General features: G+C 50.1%; 1 protein-coding gene across 1 annotated transcript in view; it reads right to left on the reverse strand.

The window, feature by feature from the left end:
• Positions 1 to 5,155: 5,155 nt before the first annotated feature.
• Positions 5,156 to 16,212, reverse strand: part of SEMA5B (semaphorin 5B) — a 53,019-nt gene continuing 41,962 nt past the window's right edge. The window contains 10 exon segments of the mRNA XM_031663045.1: positions 5,156 to 6,261; positions 6,490 to 6,695; positions 7,123 to 7,167; positions 7,531 to 7,680; positions 7,783 to 7,953; positions 8,468 to 8,686; positions 8,816 to 9,297; positions 9,474 to 9,617; positions 11,077 to 11,258; positions 11,414 to 11,531. Coding sequence (XP_031518905.1) covers positions 6,103 to 6,261; positions 6,490 to 6,695; positions 7,123 to 7,167; positions 7,531 to 7,680; positions 7,783 to 7,953; positions 8,468 to 8,686; positions 8,816 to 9,297; positions 9,474 to 9,617; positions 11,077 to 11,258; positions 11,414 to 11,531 — 1,876 coding nt within the window. The 3' untranslated portion in view covers positions 5,156 to 6,102.

A 16,212-nucleotide genomic window follows, 5' to 3' on the forward strand; every position in this document is an offset into this window, starting at 1 on the left:
ACAAACAAATATATAAAAAGTGAACTTTCTCTTATTGAAGCGGTGGGGTGGGGTACATTGTTACCTGTGGAGTCCTGCAAACGAAGCCCTCTCTCCCTTCCCTGACCCCATCCTAGGGCAGCCACTGAAAGGGATCCTGAGACTCTAGGGAGAATTTTTTTTTTTTTTTTGAGATGGAGTCTCACTCTGTCACCCAGGCTGGAGTGCAGTGGCACCGTGTCAGCTCACTGCAACCTCCGCCTCCTGGGTTCAAGCAATTCTCCCGGCTTAGCCTCCTGAGTAGCTGGGATTACAGATACCCACCATCACGCCCGGCTATTTTTTTTTTTTTTTTTTTTATTTTAGTAGAGACGGAGTTTCACCATGTTGGCCGGGCTGGTCTTGAACTCCTGACCTCAGGTGATCTGCCTGCCTCAGCCTCCCAAGATAATTTTTAACAGTGTAGGAAAATAATGATATAACGTTCTGTCTTAAAATCAGAATAAAAACCATCCACATAGAATATCTTAATTTTATGAAACACTCTCAAATCTGCACAGAGCCATAGAAAAATGCCTGGAAAAAGAATATATTAAAATGACGGTTGTCTCCTGGTTGGATTTTAGAGCATTTATATTTTCTTTTTAATATGTTTTTCTTTTTATTTTCCAAAATTTCTTTAATGAACATGTACCATGGTTATAATTAGGGGAAAACAAGAAGTTATTTATTTCCCTCCCAAAATTTACCCCAACATTCAGTTGGGACCAAAAAGCTCAAAGGCTTGTCCCTCTGGTGTTGTATCCTACATGATTAAAAATTGTAATATATATTAAAAAGTTGTTATTAAGTCCATATACAGTGTTTCAGTTACTGTGATTATTATCAATATGATCATGGTTGAACCAAATGGCAAACAAGGACTACATTTCCCTTCCTTGTGCTCTTTTTGTTTTCCTTTCCTGGTGCTAATAATGATCTCATTTTTGGAGGGAAGGGATGTAACAGCGATGAGACAAAGAAAGGGATTCTGGGCTGGCTGTTAAAGCTCTATTTCTTGACCTGGATGGTTGTTACAAGGGTGTTTGCCCTACATTCACTAAGCTATACTTGCTTTTTAATGATTTTCTGTACCTGTGTTTTATTTTACAAAAAAAAAAAAAAAGCTTAAATAAACTATGCAACAAGAATGAAAAAAGCTTCTTTTTATTTGCTTAGTTTTCTTCGAATGAAAATTAAAGTCTTTCTACAACCCACCCCCAGTAGTTTTATAAAATAAATCTTCATACAACTTTCCATACAAACCTGCCACATAACCTATCAGTTCCATTTTCTCCTGGATCCTGCTGGGTGCATGCTATCCTCCAATACCAATCTGAATTGGTTGCCCACTAGGACTGCTTCCTGGCTTCAGCCCCTCTTCACTCCCTTCCTGTGTTAGGTCCCCTTTCTTCTGGATGCACATTTTCTTTGTTTATTTCCTTGTTTTAGTGAAACCAAGGCACATGTGAGATATATTCTTTGAGACTCTGCATGTCTAAATGTCTTTATTCTCATATGACTGACTCATAGTTCAGCTGGGTATAAAATTCACAACTGAACATCATTTTTACTCAAAAAATTTTAAGTACAATTTTCATTGTATTCTAGCTTCAAATTTTGTTAGTAAGAGATTTTACACCATTCATATCCCCATTTTTTTTTTTTTTTTTTTTTTTTTTTGGTCTGTTGTTGAAATGTTCTTTTCAAGCCTAGTGCTTTGAAGCCAGTATTTTGAAAAGTCATATGACTCAGGGGAGATCTTTTTCATCCATGGTGCTAGGTACTGAGTGGGGCCTTTTATCTGGAGACCTCCTCCTTTGGTCCTAGTGAATTTTCCTGTACTCTTTCTTTGATATTTCTCCTCTGAGTTTTCTCATGGGCTGTTAGACCTCCTGGACTGATCCTCTTGTTTTCTTATCTTTTCCCTCTTGTTTTCTTTTTTCCTTTTCTTCTGTGTGTGTGTGTGTGTGTGTGTGTGTGTTTTAGTAAGAGGCAAAAGATTTATTCATTCTGAAGGGAAACCAGAGCATCCCCTCTTATTTTCTCTTTGTCTTTTGTTCAACTTTCTGGGAAATTTCTTGTCTCTTTAAGCCCTTTAGCTTTTTTTTTTTTTTTTTTTTTGCTGTCATATTTTTAAATTTCTGTGAACCTAAGTATGTCCTTTAAAAATTACATCCTTTGTTTATTTCATATGGTATCTTCACTTATTTCTGAAGAATGGGGTGTCTTTGAAGTGCTCTCTCTGTATTGTCTCTGTTTTCACTGAGTTCCACTTTATCTATTTGTTTGTTTTGGTGTCTCTTTCATGTTGGACCTTTTCCTCTGGTGTCTGTGATCCTTATGTGCCCATTCGTACCACCCTCCTTGTGAGGGAGCACATTCTGAGATTCCTCACCTCTGGGGCCAGGGCTGGTTACCAAACAGCCTTTGCTTACTATGCCAGCTCATCTGCAAGCAGTGTGGATGCCCTAAAAATTAACTGCAAGCTCTGTGTACAGGGTACTGTTTGTAAACGAGTGTACTTTGCTGTAGGACTACATAGCATGATGAGCAGCTGGCTTATTTCAGAATTTGTAGGGTTAGTTCATTTCTTCAAAGGGTCATCTTCTAGTCTTTTACTTGGGGAGGAGGAGGAAGAAGAGGGGGAGGAAAAGCCTGTCTGTCAGAGTCTTGGAGTTAGCTTAGGAAAGGCAATGGCTGAATCCCACTGACAACGAGTCTGTCCAAACAACCCCTTACCACACACCCACCTCTGGGCCTGGTGTCCCCAAGTCCAAGGTTTCTCTGGTTCAGTGTCTTAAGGGAACACACTTATTGCCCCCTGTGGAGACAGAGGAGTGGTGACAGACTGTAAGGGTGGAGAGTGAAGACAATTTGAAAGTCTAGCTGAAGCTTACACACAGATATACAACCAATCCCTCTCTCTTCAGTCCCCACCTTAACCCCACCTTTCTCCTTCCTGGTTTCTCCAGTATCTGGTTCTTTCTGAAATCACTTGGATGCTTAGTATCTGGTTCCTTCTGAAATCACTTGGATGCTTAAGTTTGGCCCACATCCACTCTACCGGATGCCTGGTTCCTCCATCTGCTTTCTGTCTTCATGGATCATGATTTGGGGTTACACATACATCCTAGATTTACTGAAAATAGTGACAGAACTTTTGTTTTTCATTCTGTTTTGGTGGTGATTCTGAGAGAAAGAGGGATAAATGTCTTTATACCAGCATTTAAAATCCCTAAGTCTCTGCCTTGGTTTTCAGTATAACTATCTTTTTGGTTTTCTGTATCCTCTAAATTTTCTGCAGTGGACACATATGACTAATAAGAAAATGCACACATACTCAAAAAGTCGTTTATACACAAAAGGGTGCAAAAAAGCCTAGAGCACCCACTCCTGCATCTTCCTTACTCCTGCTGAGCCAGCTGGGACAAAGAAGAACCCCTTGCCCTTCACACCTCAGCTCCCTGACATGTCAGAGATCTTCACACCCTCCTTGTCAGGGAGCACATCCCGGGGTTCCTCATCTGTGGGCCAGGGCTGTTTACTTAATAGCCCTTACCAACTTTGTCAGCTCATCTGCGAGCAGTGTGGATCCTTCATGCATTCTGAACAGTCATGCCTCCAAAGCCACATTTTTGTAAAGAGAATTCAGTGTGTGTGTGCGTGTTTGTGTGTGTGTGTTTTGACCTGGCACTCAAGGATTTGCATTCTGCTGATGCCACTGCAGTCAACAGTGGGTGGGCATTGCCTGGGAAGTCTCCATGACTGCCTCCTGCAGTCCTGCCTAATCCCTCCACTTGAACACACCATGAGTGACCCTTCTGAAGCAGGCACCCTGGGCCCTGGAACACTCTTTAAACTTCAATGACCCTCAGGTCCAAGGGGCTCTGAGACCCCAGGATCTAAAATGCCCTGCTGGCTGGGTGTGGTGATAATAATCCCATGCCTATAATAATCCCACGCCTATAATCCCAACACTTTGGGAGGCCAAGGGGGACAGACTGCTTGAGTCCAGGAGTTCGAGACCACCCCGGGCAACATGGTGAAACCTCATCTCTCAAAAAAAAAAAAAAAAGTAAAAAGTCAAGCATGGTGGCACACGCCTGTAGTCCCAGCTACTCAGGAGGCTGAGGTAGGAGGATCGCTTCAGCCTGGGAGGCAGAGGTTACAGTCAGCCGAGATCGCACCACTGTGCTCCAAGCGGGGGGACAAAGCAAGAATCTGTCTCAAAAATAAATATATAAAAATAAATAAATAAATCAAATGCCCTGCAGGCCCCCATGAGCTCAGGACATATGGGGCCAGGAGGAACCAATCAGGAATCCCAAAACTGCAATACTCACATGCTTCCTGAGCTCTCCGATGGGGCTCCACTGTGCTGATGACACTGCCATTCCAGTTGTCCCGGGGTAAACAGGAAAGATTTCAGGAATGTTCTTTCCTCCTCCTTCCTTCCAAGAACCTTTAAGCTTCAAGCACTCCTCCCTCCCTCCCCAGAGCCTCTGCCTCCTCTACCACTAGAATGGCAGATTTTACAGCCTGACCTACAATTAGATTCTGCTGGGAATCCTAGGAGAATTGATCCAGCCAATTAAGTCAGGAAATTGCTCTCTAAATTTAACATGTCCGTCAATCTCATCCAAAATGGCAGCATTGATTTGGTGGGCTGAGGCTTTGAGGTTATCTTTATTTAATACAGCAAAAACTATATTAGGCTTCTCCCACCTCACAGATTTGCCTGTTTCTCAATTTTGATTTTATTAAACTCAGCAGTATAAATATCTCACAAAATAATTCTCATCAACACTCTCCCTCTGGACTCACACCCTGGAGCTATTGCCTGGAAGAGATGTTAAAGGAGCAGGCAGAACTCTCTCCTGTGTTGCCTTTGGTGTACCTTACGACCCCACTTGTGAATTTGCTTATCCCCAACACCTTTTCCAAAAAGGGTGTAGGGCAATGTATGTGTACACTGTACGTATATTTCTACTCCACAAATGGAAAAATATCATCTATTAAAGATAAGGCTACTTGGGGCATTTCCTCTGCCTTGAGAGACCATCTGCCACCCTGGTGCATTGCTCAGATTGCCTAGACCATGCAAGAGGAGCCCACGCACAGATGCACAGAGACATTTGGAGACTGGATATCATCTTTAATTAATAATGCCACAGCCCAATGTCTTTTATGTTGCTGTAGCAAATTGTGATTTTGTGTGTGTGTGTGTGTGTATGTGTGTTCCTGAACAGATGAAGGGCCAGAAGAGACTCCCAAGCAGGTCTCAGCCAACAACTTTGTCGAGCAGCAACTGGAAGACAGTCTCCATAGAGGCACGGAGGCCAGACTTCTGCCTCCTATGGCATTGAGCCTCTCTCCTGGGCCACCTTTCGTGCATTGAGGGCAAGGCTGAGGCCTGTACCAGCCCAGATTAAAGGACTTCTAAGCATAGGCCAGCCTCCAGTTCCCAGTACTCACTGCCTCTGACCAGAGGGATGCCCTGGGTAGAGTATAGACTTCCAGGCAGAGGTGGACAACCTGCGCTGACCTTGGTCCCGTGTCACACTGGGGCAGCACCACAATGGCCCAGCCCTGGCAGAAAATCCAGAGCTACTGGAGCCACTTTATTGATTACTTTCAGAGATCATCAGGACGTAGCACAGGCCGTTTTTGGGGCCAGCTGGAGAAGGCCAGACTCAGCTTGTGGGGGCCACAGGAAGTTGTTTCCAACCCAAACCTAAAAGCCTGCCTTCTTGCCATCTCCATTCTTCAATTCCTCAAATGCCCAGTACGTCCACAGCCCAGGCATCGCAGCATAGGGTCAGCATGACAGTGGGTTGCAAGATAACCATGAGAGACCTGGGCTGAACTGGACCTGCAGCCATATGCCAGCCTGAAGCCAGCCCTCTCCCCCATGGTCAATGCCAGCCAGAGCTCTCTGAAGCTGGATGGGACCACCCACAGGCAAGGCAGCAAGTTCTTGGCCTAGTGCAGAGCGAGAAAACCAAACTGGCTCCACTGTCCCATCTCCACCTGCTCTGTGCCTTAAGAAGGCAAGGAGCCCAAGTCCCCAGGATGGCAGTATCAGCTGTTGGGGAAGCACCGTTGTCCAGGTGAGGCCTCGGGCCGGAAGCTATGTTTGTTCAGGGGGCTTGGGTAGTAGGTAGTCGTGTACACATTGGTCTGCTGCAATGGGTAGAAGTTGGCTCTGTCATCAGGGATCAAGTTATTCTTGTTCAGGGTCTGTGGGAAGAAGAAGAAACCAGAGAAAGGGGTGAGGGAACACACAAGGGAAGGGAACAAGTCAGGGCAAGGAGTCCAGAAGCCAGTCGTGAAAGCACACTCAGACTGCAGATCCAGTGCTCTGTTCACACCACCACTGCCCAGTTCCACCCAGCTGAGGGCCAGAACCCCTGCGCTCTTCACCCTGCCCTCCTACCCTGCCCTCTTCTTCTGTAAGAAGGCTCCCACCTTGAACTCCATGGGTGTGTACTTTTCATTCTTCGGCGTGCCTCCACCCTTGTAGTGCAAGTGGTTGGGGGTGGCAGGATGGACCAGTGTGGACTCCTGGGACTGACGCTGGCAGTGCTGGCAAGACAGGTACACTGCCAGGGTCAGGAGCCCAGAGCCCAAGAAGCAGGAGACGCCCGTGGCCACCAGGTGGATGAGATTGAACCCTGGGGGAAGAGAGGCAGGTAGTAAGATAAGGGCCACTGTGAAGAGGACAGACTCCTGCCTGCCTCCCTGGGAGCAGAAACAGCAACAGGAGGCTCTGGAAAGGGCTCTGAGGCCACAGCCAAAGGAAACGGGGAGGTTGGGGAGGCTGTCACTGGGGACCTCTTTCACAAGGCACCCTGTGGCTCAAGTCAGAGGTGGCAACCAGAGGGTCTAGAGTCAGATGACAGGATACAGACTTATCATGGCCTCCTAGCTGGGGGGGCATGGAGGGAACTGCCCAGACCACCCTACACACTATCTCAAAGCAGTGGGAACCCCAACAAAGCTTGGCTGTCTGGAGCAGGATGTGGAAAGAGTCCAGACTTTGGAGTGGGGTGCTGGAGGGCTGGGAGGACCGCAGCATGAGGTGGGGCCGGTTTCTTTTACCTGCACAGTCGGTGGCCTCCTCCATGCCGGAAGCTGGCAGGATGACTGCAGGAAGACCAGTGGACAGGGTGTCAGGGGCAGAGACGAGAGGAGGGTAGGCGCAACCCTGGGAGGATCCCTAGGTCAACGCTCAGCCGTACGACTGGGCATGGGGCCTTCATTCACCTCCCTCTCTCCCCAGACCCCACCTCTGAGAAGGGCTAGCCCATCCACTGAATGAGGAGGGCCCAAACCCCAAATGTATGCATAGAGGCAAATATGGGAGTTCTCTTTCGGCATCTCCTTCCCACCTCCATGTTTCATCCTGTGCCCCTCGTTCCCCACCAGGACACAAGCTTCAGAAGGAGAAGGAAGTTGGGAGTGTAGGCTGGGAAGGGTTGCTGCGCTGGTGCTGGCAGGGGGACCCACCAGGAATCTCGCTGTAGGGGCAGGGGCGGCTCTGGCTGCTGTTCCCAGCACAGGCGCTGGGCCCTGGGAGGAGCTCCTCACAGTGCCGGCTTCGGCTCTGGGCTCCGTCCTCAGTGCACGTACTCCACTCAGACCAGGGCGACCAGCCTTCTGGGGGTTGTGGGTAGGATAAGGTTAACTGCCCAGGGACCCCCTGGTGGGGATCAGAGGGCTCCATGGCGTTTCCCAGCCCCGGCGGGATGTGCCTCGTACCTGGGCAGGCCTGTGTGGCACATAGTGCCTCCTCCGTGTGCAGCCCGAGACAGATGTCCTCACCTGGGGAGGGTGCAGGGCTGGTGCAGGAACGTGTGCGTTGATAGTGACCCCCACCACAGGAAGCTGAGCATGGAGACCATGAGGTCCAGCAGGACCAAGCACCCCGAACTGCAAGGGGACGGGGTCTGTCAGGCGCTGTAGGGGCAGGCAGGGCCCGAGACGGTCTTCCACCCCATACCAGGCCAGGCCACTCTGCCCTGAGCCACAGTGACCTCAACATCCACCTGATCCACCCGCTACCCAACAATCCACTGTTAGGGAGCGCCCCCACCCCATGCGGCAGGTGAGGGACACGCGGGAAGCAGCAGAGACACCCGGAGGGAGACAGACCGACTCCACCTCCAATCAAACTTCTTACCTGTCTAACTCATTAAGAAAAGTGAAAACAAACAAACAAACAAACAAAAAACCAGGAGGATAAGTTGAGGCCCTACTCCACCGGAGTAGCCATTGCATCTATGGCCGGGGCAGAAATTTGCTCTGAGGGTCCCTAGCACAGAGATGTCAGGGAGAAGGAGTCACCTAGGCATGGGGGCTCCTGCATAGGCCTGGGGCGGGGGGAGGGGAGCCTCCAGGATAACAGAGTTTCCCTGGGCCAAGGATTCCTTCCGTGCAGGGTTACCTGGGCAAGCCTGGGGGTTGCAGTCCTGGTACTCGGCAGCATCGCCCACGCAGGGCAGGCCCCCGTTGCGGGGCTCCGGGTTAGTGCAAGTTCTCTTGCGGACGCGGAAGCCTAGCTCGCAGTCCCGGGAGCAGGACGACCACGGGCCCCAGGCGGCCCAGCCCCCGCTCACCGTGTGCGGGGAGGTGCTCCCGCTGCGCAGGAGGTCCTCCACCAGGGCTGCGGAGGGGCTAAGCCTCAGCGACTGGGCGCCCGGCCACCCCGACCCCGGCCAGGGCCTCCCGCCCCCGCCCTCACCGCGCCGGGGCTGGGAGGGAGGAAGGAGTGGGGCACCGGGGGGCGGAGTACCGTCGGTGTCGCAGGCTCCGGAGCCGTTCGCAGGGCAGCTCCTCGTCTCGGTCCTTCTCCTGCCGAACTGCAGGCCGTGCGGGTCTGCCAGGGGCGCGCGGCAAGTAAAGCGGAACCGCTGTTCCTGCCGCGCCCCGCCCTGCGTTACGTTCACGGGCAGCCACGGCGTCCAGGGCGTATTGCGCCGCACTTCGGGGCAGCCGTCGGGGTTGCACGTCTTGAACTCCTGCGGGTGGCGAAGAGGCGACTTTAGAGCCCCGCGGCCTCCGGGCCCGCCCTCCCCTCGGCCCCAGCGCCCCACGCCGCGCCCCTGGCCCACGGCCCCGACCCTCACCACGCCGCAGCCCAGGCAGGAGTTGCCGTTCTCGCAGGCCCGACGCCGCGACTGCACGCCGCCTCCACAGTTGCTGCTGCACTTGCTCCAGGAGCCCCAGGAAGCCCAGAAGATGGGCACCGGGCAAGGCGTGTTCTCGTTACAGAACCTGGGGTCGGGGGAGAGGCGTCAATCCAAGGAGGGGGACCCCCTTCCCTGACAAGAGATCCCTGGGAATGCAAGACCGGAAAGGACGAGAGTCCCCGGAATCACGAGGTGAATCCAGGCCGCTTTCTGGGGGGCCGGGAAAGTCTGGGACCTCAAAGCAAGCGCGTTCTCCCTCACCGCTCCTCCCGGCTCTTGCCCACGCAGATGCGGCCCCCGTGGCGTGGAGCAGGGTTGCTGCAACTTCGCTGGCGGACCTGGAAGCCGATGCCACAGGACGTGCTGCACAGCGCCCACGATGACCACGGGGTCCACGCCCCATTCCTGGTGGAGTGGGAGGGGATAGAGACAGATGCCCCTCTGAGCCCTAGCTTCTTAGATCTAGTCTATCTCTGGGCCGATATATTTTCTATTGCTGTCAGAAAGAGCTGGACAGTGACATAGAAATATCTTCTCCTAAACAGGTCATCTCAGGCAGACTCGCTCATCCATCTGTTCATTTGTTCCTCCTTCAGACATGTATTGAGAGCCTTCTTCTATATATCAGGTTGTGCTCAGGACTAAGGACGCAGAGATAGGACATGGCCCCTACTCACAGGGGACAAAAGGGCAGACTTTAGAGAAGAAGGTCTTAGTCCCCTTTCCAATCTGCAGACTCCCTTTCAGCCTTGCTGGCTGGTCACAATCCTTGCACTGAAACCCACACTCTGTCCCCTGTACTACACTGCATATGCTTTGCTCCAGCCTCAGACACTGTGCACTCATGCCTACTCTGACTCCAATTTTCAAATCTGGGCTCTACCACTTGCTGGCTGTGAAACCCTGGGCAAGTTACCAGAACCTTCTGTGCCTCATAGTACTCTTAATTTTAAAGTAAGGATAATGATTGTATTCCTACTCCCATGAGGTTGCTGTGAGGGCTACATTAATAATGTGTATGAAATAGTTGTTTTAAGAGTGTCCAAGGCTGGGTGTGGTGGCTCATGCCTATAATCCCAGAGCTTTGGTAGGCTGAGGTGGGAGGAACACTTGAAGCCAGGAGTTCGAGACCAACCTAGACAATATAGTGAGACTCCTGTTTCTACAAAAAAATTTCAAAAATTAGCTGGGTGTGGTGTGGGCACCTGTAGTCTCAGCTAATCAGGAGGTTGAGGCAGGAAATTACAGGGAGCCATGATCACACCACTTCACTCGAGCCAGGTCAACAGAGTGAGATGCTGTCTCAAAAAAAAAAAAAAAAAAAAAAGTGCCTGAAATTATGGCTTAGTTATTTTATGGAGTCCCCAGGTACCAGGCACTGTGAAAGCTCTGTATATACCTCATCTCATTTAACTCTCTCAACAACTCTTGGGTGGGTACTATAACCCTCACTGAGAGAAACTCAGAGTGGTTAGGTAGCTAGGCCACGGCCACACCTCCAGACGGTGGTAATCCGGGATTGGCACCAGGTTTGCTTGACTTGCCACCATCCCATGCTGTCCCTCATGTTTGGGATGAGACTTACTGAGGCTCACCTTTGTCTGGGAGTGACCTCCATGTCTGCCCAGCATTCCTCTTTGCATCAAGAGCCACCAAGAGATAGAAACTTATCTCTCATTAGCGTGGAAACTCGCTCAGGGCTCAGGTTTCCTGCCTCAGATATTAGCCACCTATCCAGTCCCCAGCACAGCCCTGAAGTGGTTTCTGTCCCTTAGTGCAAACACCTGAGTGAGGGGGCCCCATTTCCCTAGTTCTCCCCATCCTGGTCCAAGGCAGATACCATGCAAGCCCTGTCCTCACATACCTAGAGCAGTTGGCGATGTGGATGGCTGGCCCCAGGCAGTCAAGGCCCCCACAGCGGGGTCGAGGGGAGTCGCAGGATCGGGCTCGACACAAGCAAGAGCCTGAGTTGTCCCCATCTAAGTGCTCACATGGTTGCCATGGTGACCAAGGGCCAAAGCCCCCATCCCGTGTCACATTCCGCACCTGCAGACACGCATGGGGGACAGTACCCCTATTACCCAAGGCAAGGAAGGGCAGGGAAGTCACAAGATCTCAGGGGATTGGGGGAATATTGGTGGGGAGTCATAGCCTGAATTGAAGGAGGGGTCTGAGATGGGAAGACACAAAGGGATTCTCACAGGACAGGCGGTGATGTTCTGGGTCCAGAGGCTCATGTTGGAGCTGTCCTCGAGCGTGCTGCAACGTTGCTGCTTCCCGTCCCAGCCACAGTACGGGTCCCGGGCCCCCAGGCATGCCCTGCCAGACAGACGTCCTGGGACTCAAGCCCACTGGCTTCCCAGTCTCACCTGTATCTCAGGAACACACCTGAACACTCCCCTCTGGGCACCACTTTCCATCCATTTGTCTTCCATGATAATAATGAAGTTCACTGAGCCTTTACTGTGTGTAAGGCATCATTTTAAGCACTTTATAAGCATGAATTAATTTAAATCCAGCACCCCAATGAAGTAGGTACTGTTACTATCCCCATGTTATCTGGGGGAAACCCAATGACCTGACCCAGGACTCAAACCCTCATCCTCCAGAGACTGCACATTTAAAAGAGACGGCACTGCTTTCCCCAAATATGGGTGCCCCATACTCCTCACCCACAGCCACAGGGGCAGATGTGGTTACCAGGAACCCAAAGAGGAAGTGCCTCCCTGACACATGCTATGATCATAGAGTCATAAAACATTAAAGGTGGAAAAAGCCTTACAGATGGTTTAATCCAGCCATTCTCAACCCTGGCTGCACATTAGAATCACCTGAGGAGCTTTCAAAACATACCAATACCTGAGCCCACCCCAATCAACACTCTCTGGGGGCGAAGTAGTGTTTAAAAGCTCCCTGGGTGATTCTAATGGGAGTCAGGCTGAGAACCACTGGGATCCCCTACACAGACTTTTCATTGTACAGAGGCAAAGGGATAAGTATTTTCCTGAGATCACACAGATCAGAGGTGGTGGAGCTGGGTCCAGACCTAAGCTTTTGACCACGCTTTCCCCCTCATACTTCTGCTTCCCATGGGAGGTTGTGTCTGATTTCACACACTGAATATGAGCCCATCCCTCAAAACACAGCACAGGATCAGCAGACACCTGGATACTGTCCATGGTCACCTGGAGCACCCACATGCTTGTGCTGCTTAGTGGCAGGAATCAGAGTCCAGTGGTTTAGCATCGTGAGAATGAGCTCAAGCTATAGGAGGTCACATCCTAGTTCTCGATTCCTCAACCCTGAGGGCTGGTCTCTCTACAGTGGCCCCAGAATGATACTGGTTCACACACTGTTGCATGCCCCAAATGCCTCCACTTCTCATAGTCCAGAGCTCCTTTCTTCCTTTTCTCCTTTTGATGTCTTCGTGTAATTTTTTAACAGAAAAATCTAACCTCCACTAGTAGGACTCCAAAGGGGAGAAAAAGTCTATGGCGATTATGGAATCAGGCTTTGCTATCCATTGCTAAGTACAGAGAGTAGCCAATCCTGGTGCCAAAAGGAGGGTCCCTCCAACACTCAGCCCACTGCCAATCCTGGAGGGATACCTCGATCCCTCTGGCTCCTGTCCCCAGCTTCCATCCCGTTCTGAGCCAGTCTGCTGAAGAGGGTCTGGAGAGAGCACTAAGCAGGGGCTCAGAAATTGGAGATTGGAAAACAGAAGAGGCTTTGGAGAAGGAGGTACTGGACTACAAAGAAGATGGAGCCTGGTGGGGAGTTTCACACCATTCTGTGAGTTTGCAGAGGGATCGTCCCATTGGACAAAGGGAACAAAGATGCCTAGGGCTAAAGAGATACACCAAAAACAAACAAACAAGAAAAGAGCTAAGAGTTGCCGCTTTTGGCTCCTCAGGGGTAGAATTTTTCTTATCTCTTGAAGCTTCAGGGAGAGTCACCTGTCAGGTGAATTCTTAACTTTCAGTGAGTTCAATAAATCCTGTCAGGCCCCAGAGAAAAATGAGGTTAATTATACAAAGAAGAGGGTGGGGCTTCTCCTTGTCACCAAAGGAGGGCAAAGAAGACAGTACTATCCGCTGCTCGGGACCAACCCATGACCTCATATAAGCGAGGCAATCATGGGAGTCCGGTGAGTGTATACTCTGGCCCACCCAGGAATCCAGAATACTCAACTGTTGCTCAGGAATCTGTTTCCAGTTTATTCACTCAAGGGCAATTTCAGTAAATTATACAAGATAAATGTGGTCATATTTTCGTCTGGGATCAATGGTTTGATTTGAGGGTGTTTTATCAGCAGAGTCCATCAAACTGGACATCATCGGACTGCATGCAACACATGTACACAAGTAGTCCCAGCAACCTTGGTTTTGAGACTCTGCTTACTGGCTGACATTGGGATCAAGAGGAGTGCTAGCAAATTCAACCAATGAGAACTCAGTAAAGCCCACTCCTGAATTTATTTCCTTCAGCCCTCAAAAAGGGGTATCAACCTCTAGAGGCAGGGGATGTGGAATTTAGAAGTGACACAAATAAACTGGAAAAGAGAATTAGCCATAGCTAGTGACTAACAATAATAATAAACAATATTCTATCCATCAAAAAACCAACGTCTGCCAGCAGAGAAAATGGGTAAGGGCAGAAAACCTGAATCAGCCTATATAAGACAAATGCAGAAGATTCTGGAGAAACGCAGTTTGCCTCTTGCTCCTTCTTCCATCTAGAGCCTAACCAGTTTTACAGAAGGAGTTCCCAGTCTTGACTGCAAATTAGGATATCCTGGGCACCCTTTAAAAAGTGCAAGCAAACAAAACAAAAAGCCCACCCACCTGTAGTTTGGCTTTTTGGACTGGAATAGGCCCAGGCACTGGAATCTTCTAAATACCCCCCGGCCCCAGGTAACTCTGCTGAGTACCCATGGTCAAGAACTGCTGTGCCAGGGGCCACTTTTGTCAAGATTCCCAAGCCAAGGGATGAAGTGTCTTGTCTTTCCAAACCATGGCAGAATAGGAAAGAAGAAAAACATGGAGTAGATGCTGGCTCCAGCCTCCTTTCTCCAAGCCCTCTCACCCCTTCAGCTTCCCCTGCCCTCAATTAAGTCCCAGAGAAGAAGATACCAGATTCTCCATGGACACGCCTGCCCTGCACCTTCCCTGGCAGCCTGAGGGGACGCTTGAGACTTCTTGGGGCCAGTGCCCGAGCTCTCTTCTTGTGAATAAAAAGGGATAACTGCCTCCTTGGCTCAAGTGGAACCACATTTGCTGCTTTTGGCCAAAGGCCACTTCAAAGCTTACAGAGCAGGGAACGCTCTTAGGAAAAATGAAAGCTCCAAGGATAAGAGACTTAGAGTGTGTCTCTGACTGTAGAAATGGGTGGCAGTTTAGAGTTCTTTTCATAAAGGAGCCATCAGACCAATAATATATCACCATGTCTGTCTTTTTTTTTTTTTTTTTTTTTTTTACTACAGTGTCTCAAGCAGCCATTACAAAAAGGAACAGGTTCATTCCATGGGCTTGCGGGACAGATGGATGGTGGAAGTTGCAGGCAGGCGAATTCCTGCACTGTGGTGCAATAGTCTCACAGTGGGAGCTGTCCAGGGTGGAAAAGGTATCTCTGGAGCTTGTGAGCAAAAAATGGCTGAGAGTGGGCCTTCCCTGCGCTCATGGGGCAGCCAGGGGAGATCTGTGAGTGAGTTGGGGGTAGAGGATCCCTCTCAAAGGCAGGGTGAAAGGCATGCTGGAAGGAGGAAAGGGGTGGTTCATGCATAAAACACCCGCTTTGCAGAGCCAGTCAGCAGTTTATTCCCCGGGCTCCTCCTCGTGGGAGCACTGGTCTCTCTCTGGCCAGGCCAGGTCTCCGTGGTGCCCCATGGGGCTGAGATTCTCCTGAGTGAAAAGAGGCAGTTGGAGATACGCCCCTGGATCCTGGGCAGAGGAGAGAGCCTGAAGAGGCCTCTGCTTACCCACCCTCATCTTCCTGCCGGTTTTGGAAGGAATGAGGGAAAAAGCATGAAATGTCTATCCTAGGACACAGTAAAACCTTGTGACAACACATCCCACAACAGTGCAAATTCTAATATATTGTGGCAATTGGCTCCCAGACTCCTGGAGTGCACAGCTTGGTGACTGTGTGTACTTGCTGTAGCCATTTTACTAATCTTCCGATAATGTGACCTTGCATTTCATACTTTTTGGATTCACCTATAGTTTTTTAGCAGGGTTTTCACTATACACATCAAGGGCTCCTATCCCAAAGTCAGGAAACCAAATAGGATGAAAGCACCAAACTCCAAACTGACCTCTTTCTGCCTTGCTCCAGGGCAGGAGTGCAACGGGCACACTATGCAACCTCCCCAGCCCCTCTCTGCAGAATGTGAGCACAGGCCTCCCTAGCACACCCCACTGGAGCTGAACATCCCAGCGCCTTTCCTTCCTCCCATCCACTACAGGCCCCATTCCTTCAGATCTGGCTTAGACTCATACTAGCCCACCTGGCATCCACTTGCTATATGACAGTGCTGTTCACCACTGTCTGGTTGATCTTTTCACACAGCCCATGACTGCACTCCACTGCTCTAGGACCACTCCAGTGCTCACAGTCACAGGATTCAAGTCAAAATCCTCCCTTGGCCTTCTCAGTTGGCCTCAATCTAGTTTCCAGTGCCATTCCCCATGTTTCTCCTGCACCAAACTCCTCTCAAGCCAAACAATCAGTCAACTGAAGGATCAGTCATGTGTGGAAGGCCACGTTGTGCCTTGGGCTGGGTGGGGTTCGCTGGTGGAGTATAAAAAGTACTGGGCCACTGGGTTTGCCTTTAAGGATTTACAACCTCTCGGAGAACAAGCCATGTGTGAAAACCTGTGATTCATTGCCAAGTTGTCCTGTCTATATTCAGCAAGACTCCAGAGGGCCTAGGAGGCTGGAGGGCTCCTAAATGCATTTGGGGAGATGAAAAAGTAATAAAGATACCAGCTACCACCTGTGA

The sequence above is a fragment of the Papio anubis genome, chromosome 2, assembly GCF_008728515.1.
Source record: "Papio anubis isolate 15944 chromosome 2, Panubis1.0, whole genome shotgun sequence".
NCBI classification, from domain to species: Eukaryota; Metazoa; Chordata; class Mammalia; order Primates; family Cercopithecidae; genus Papio; species Papio anubis.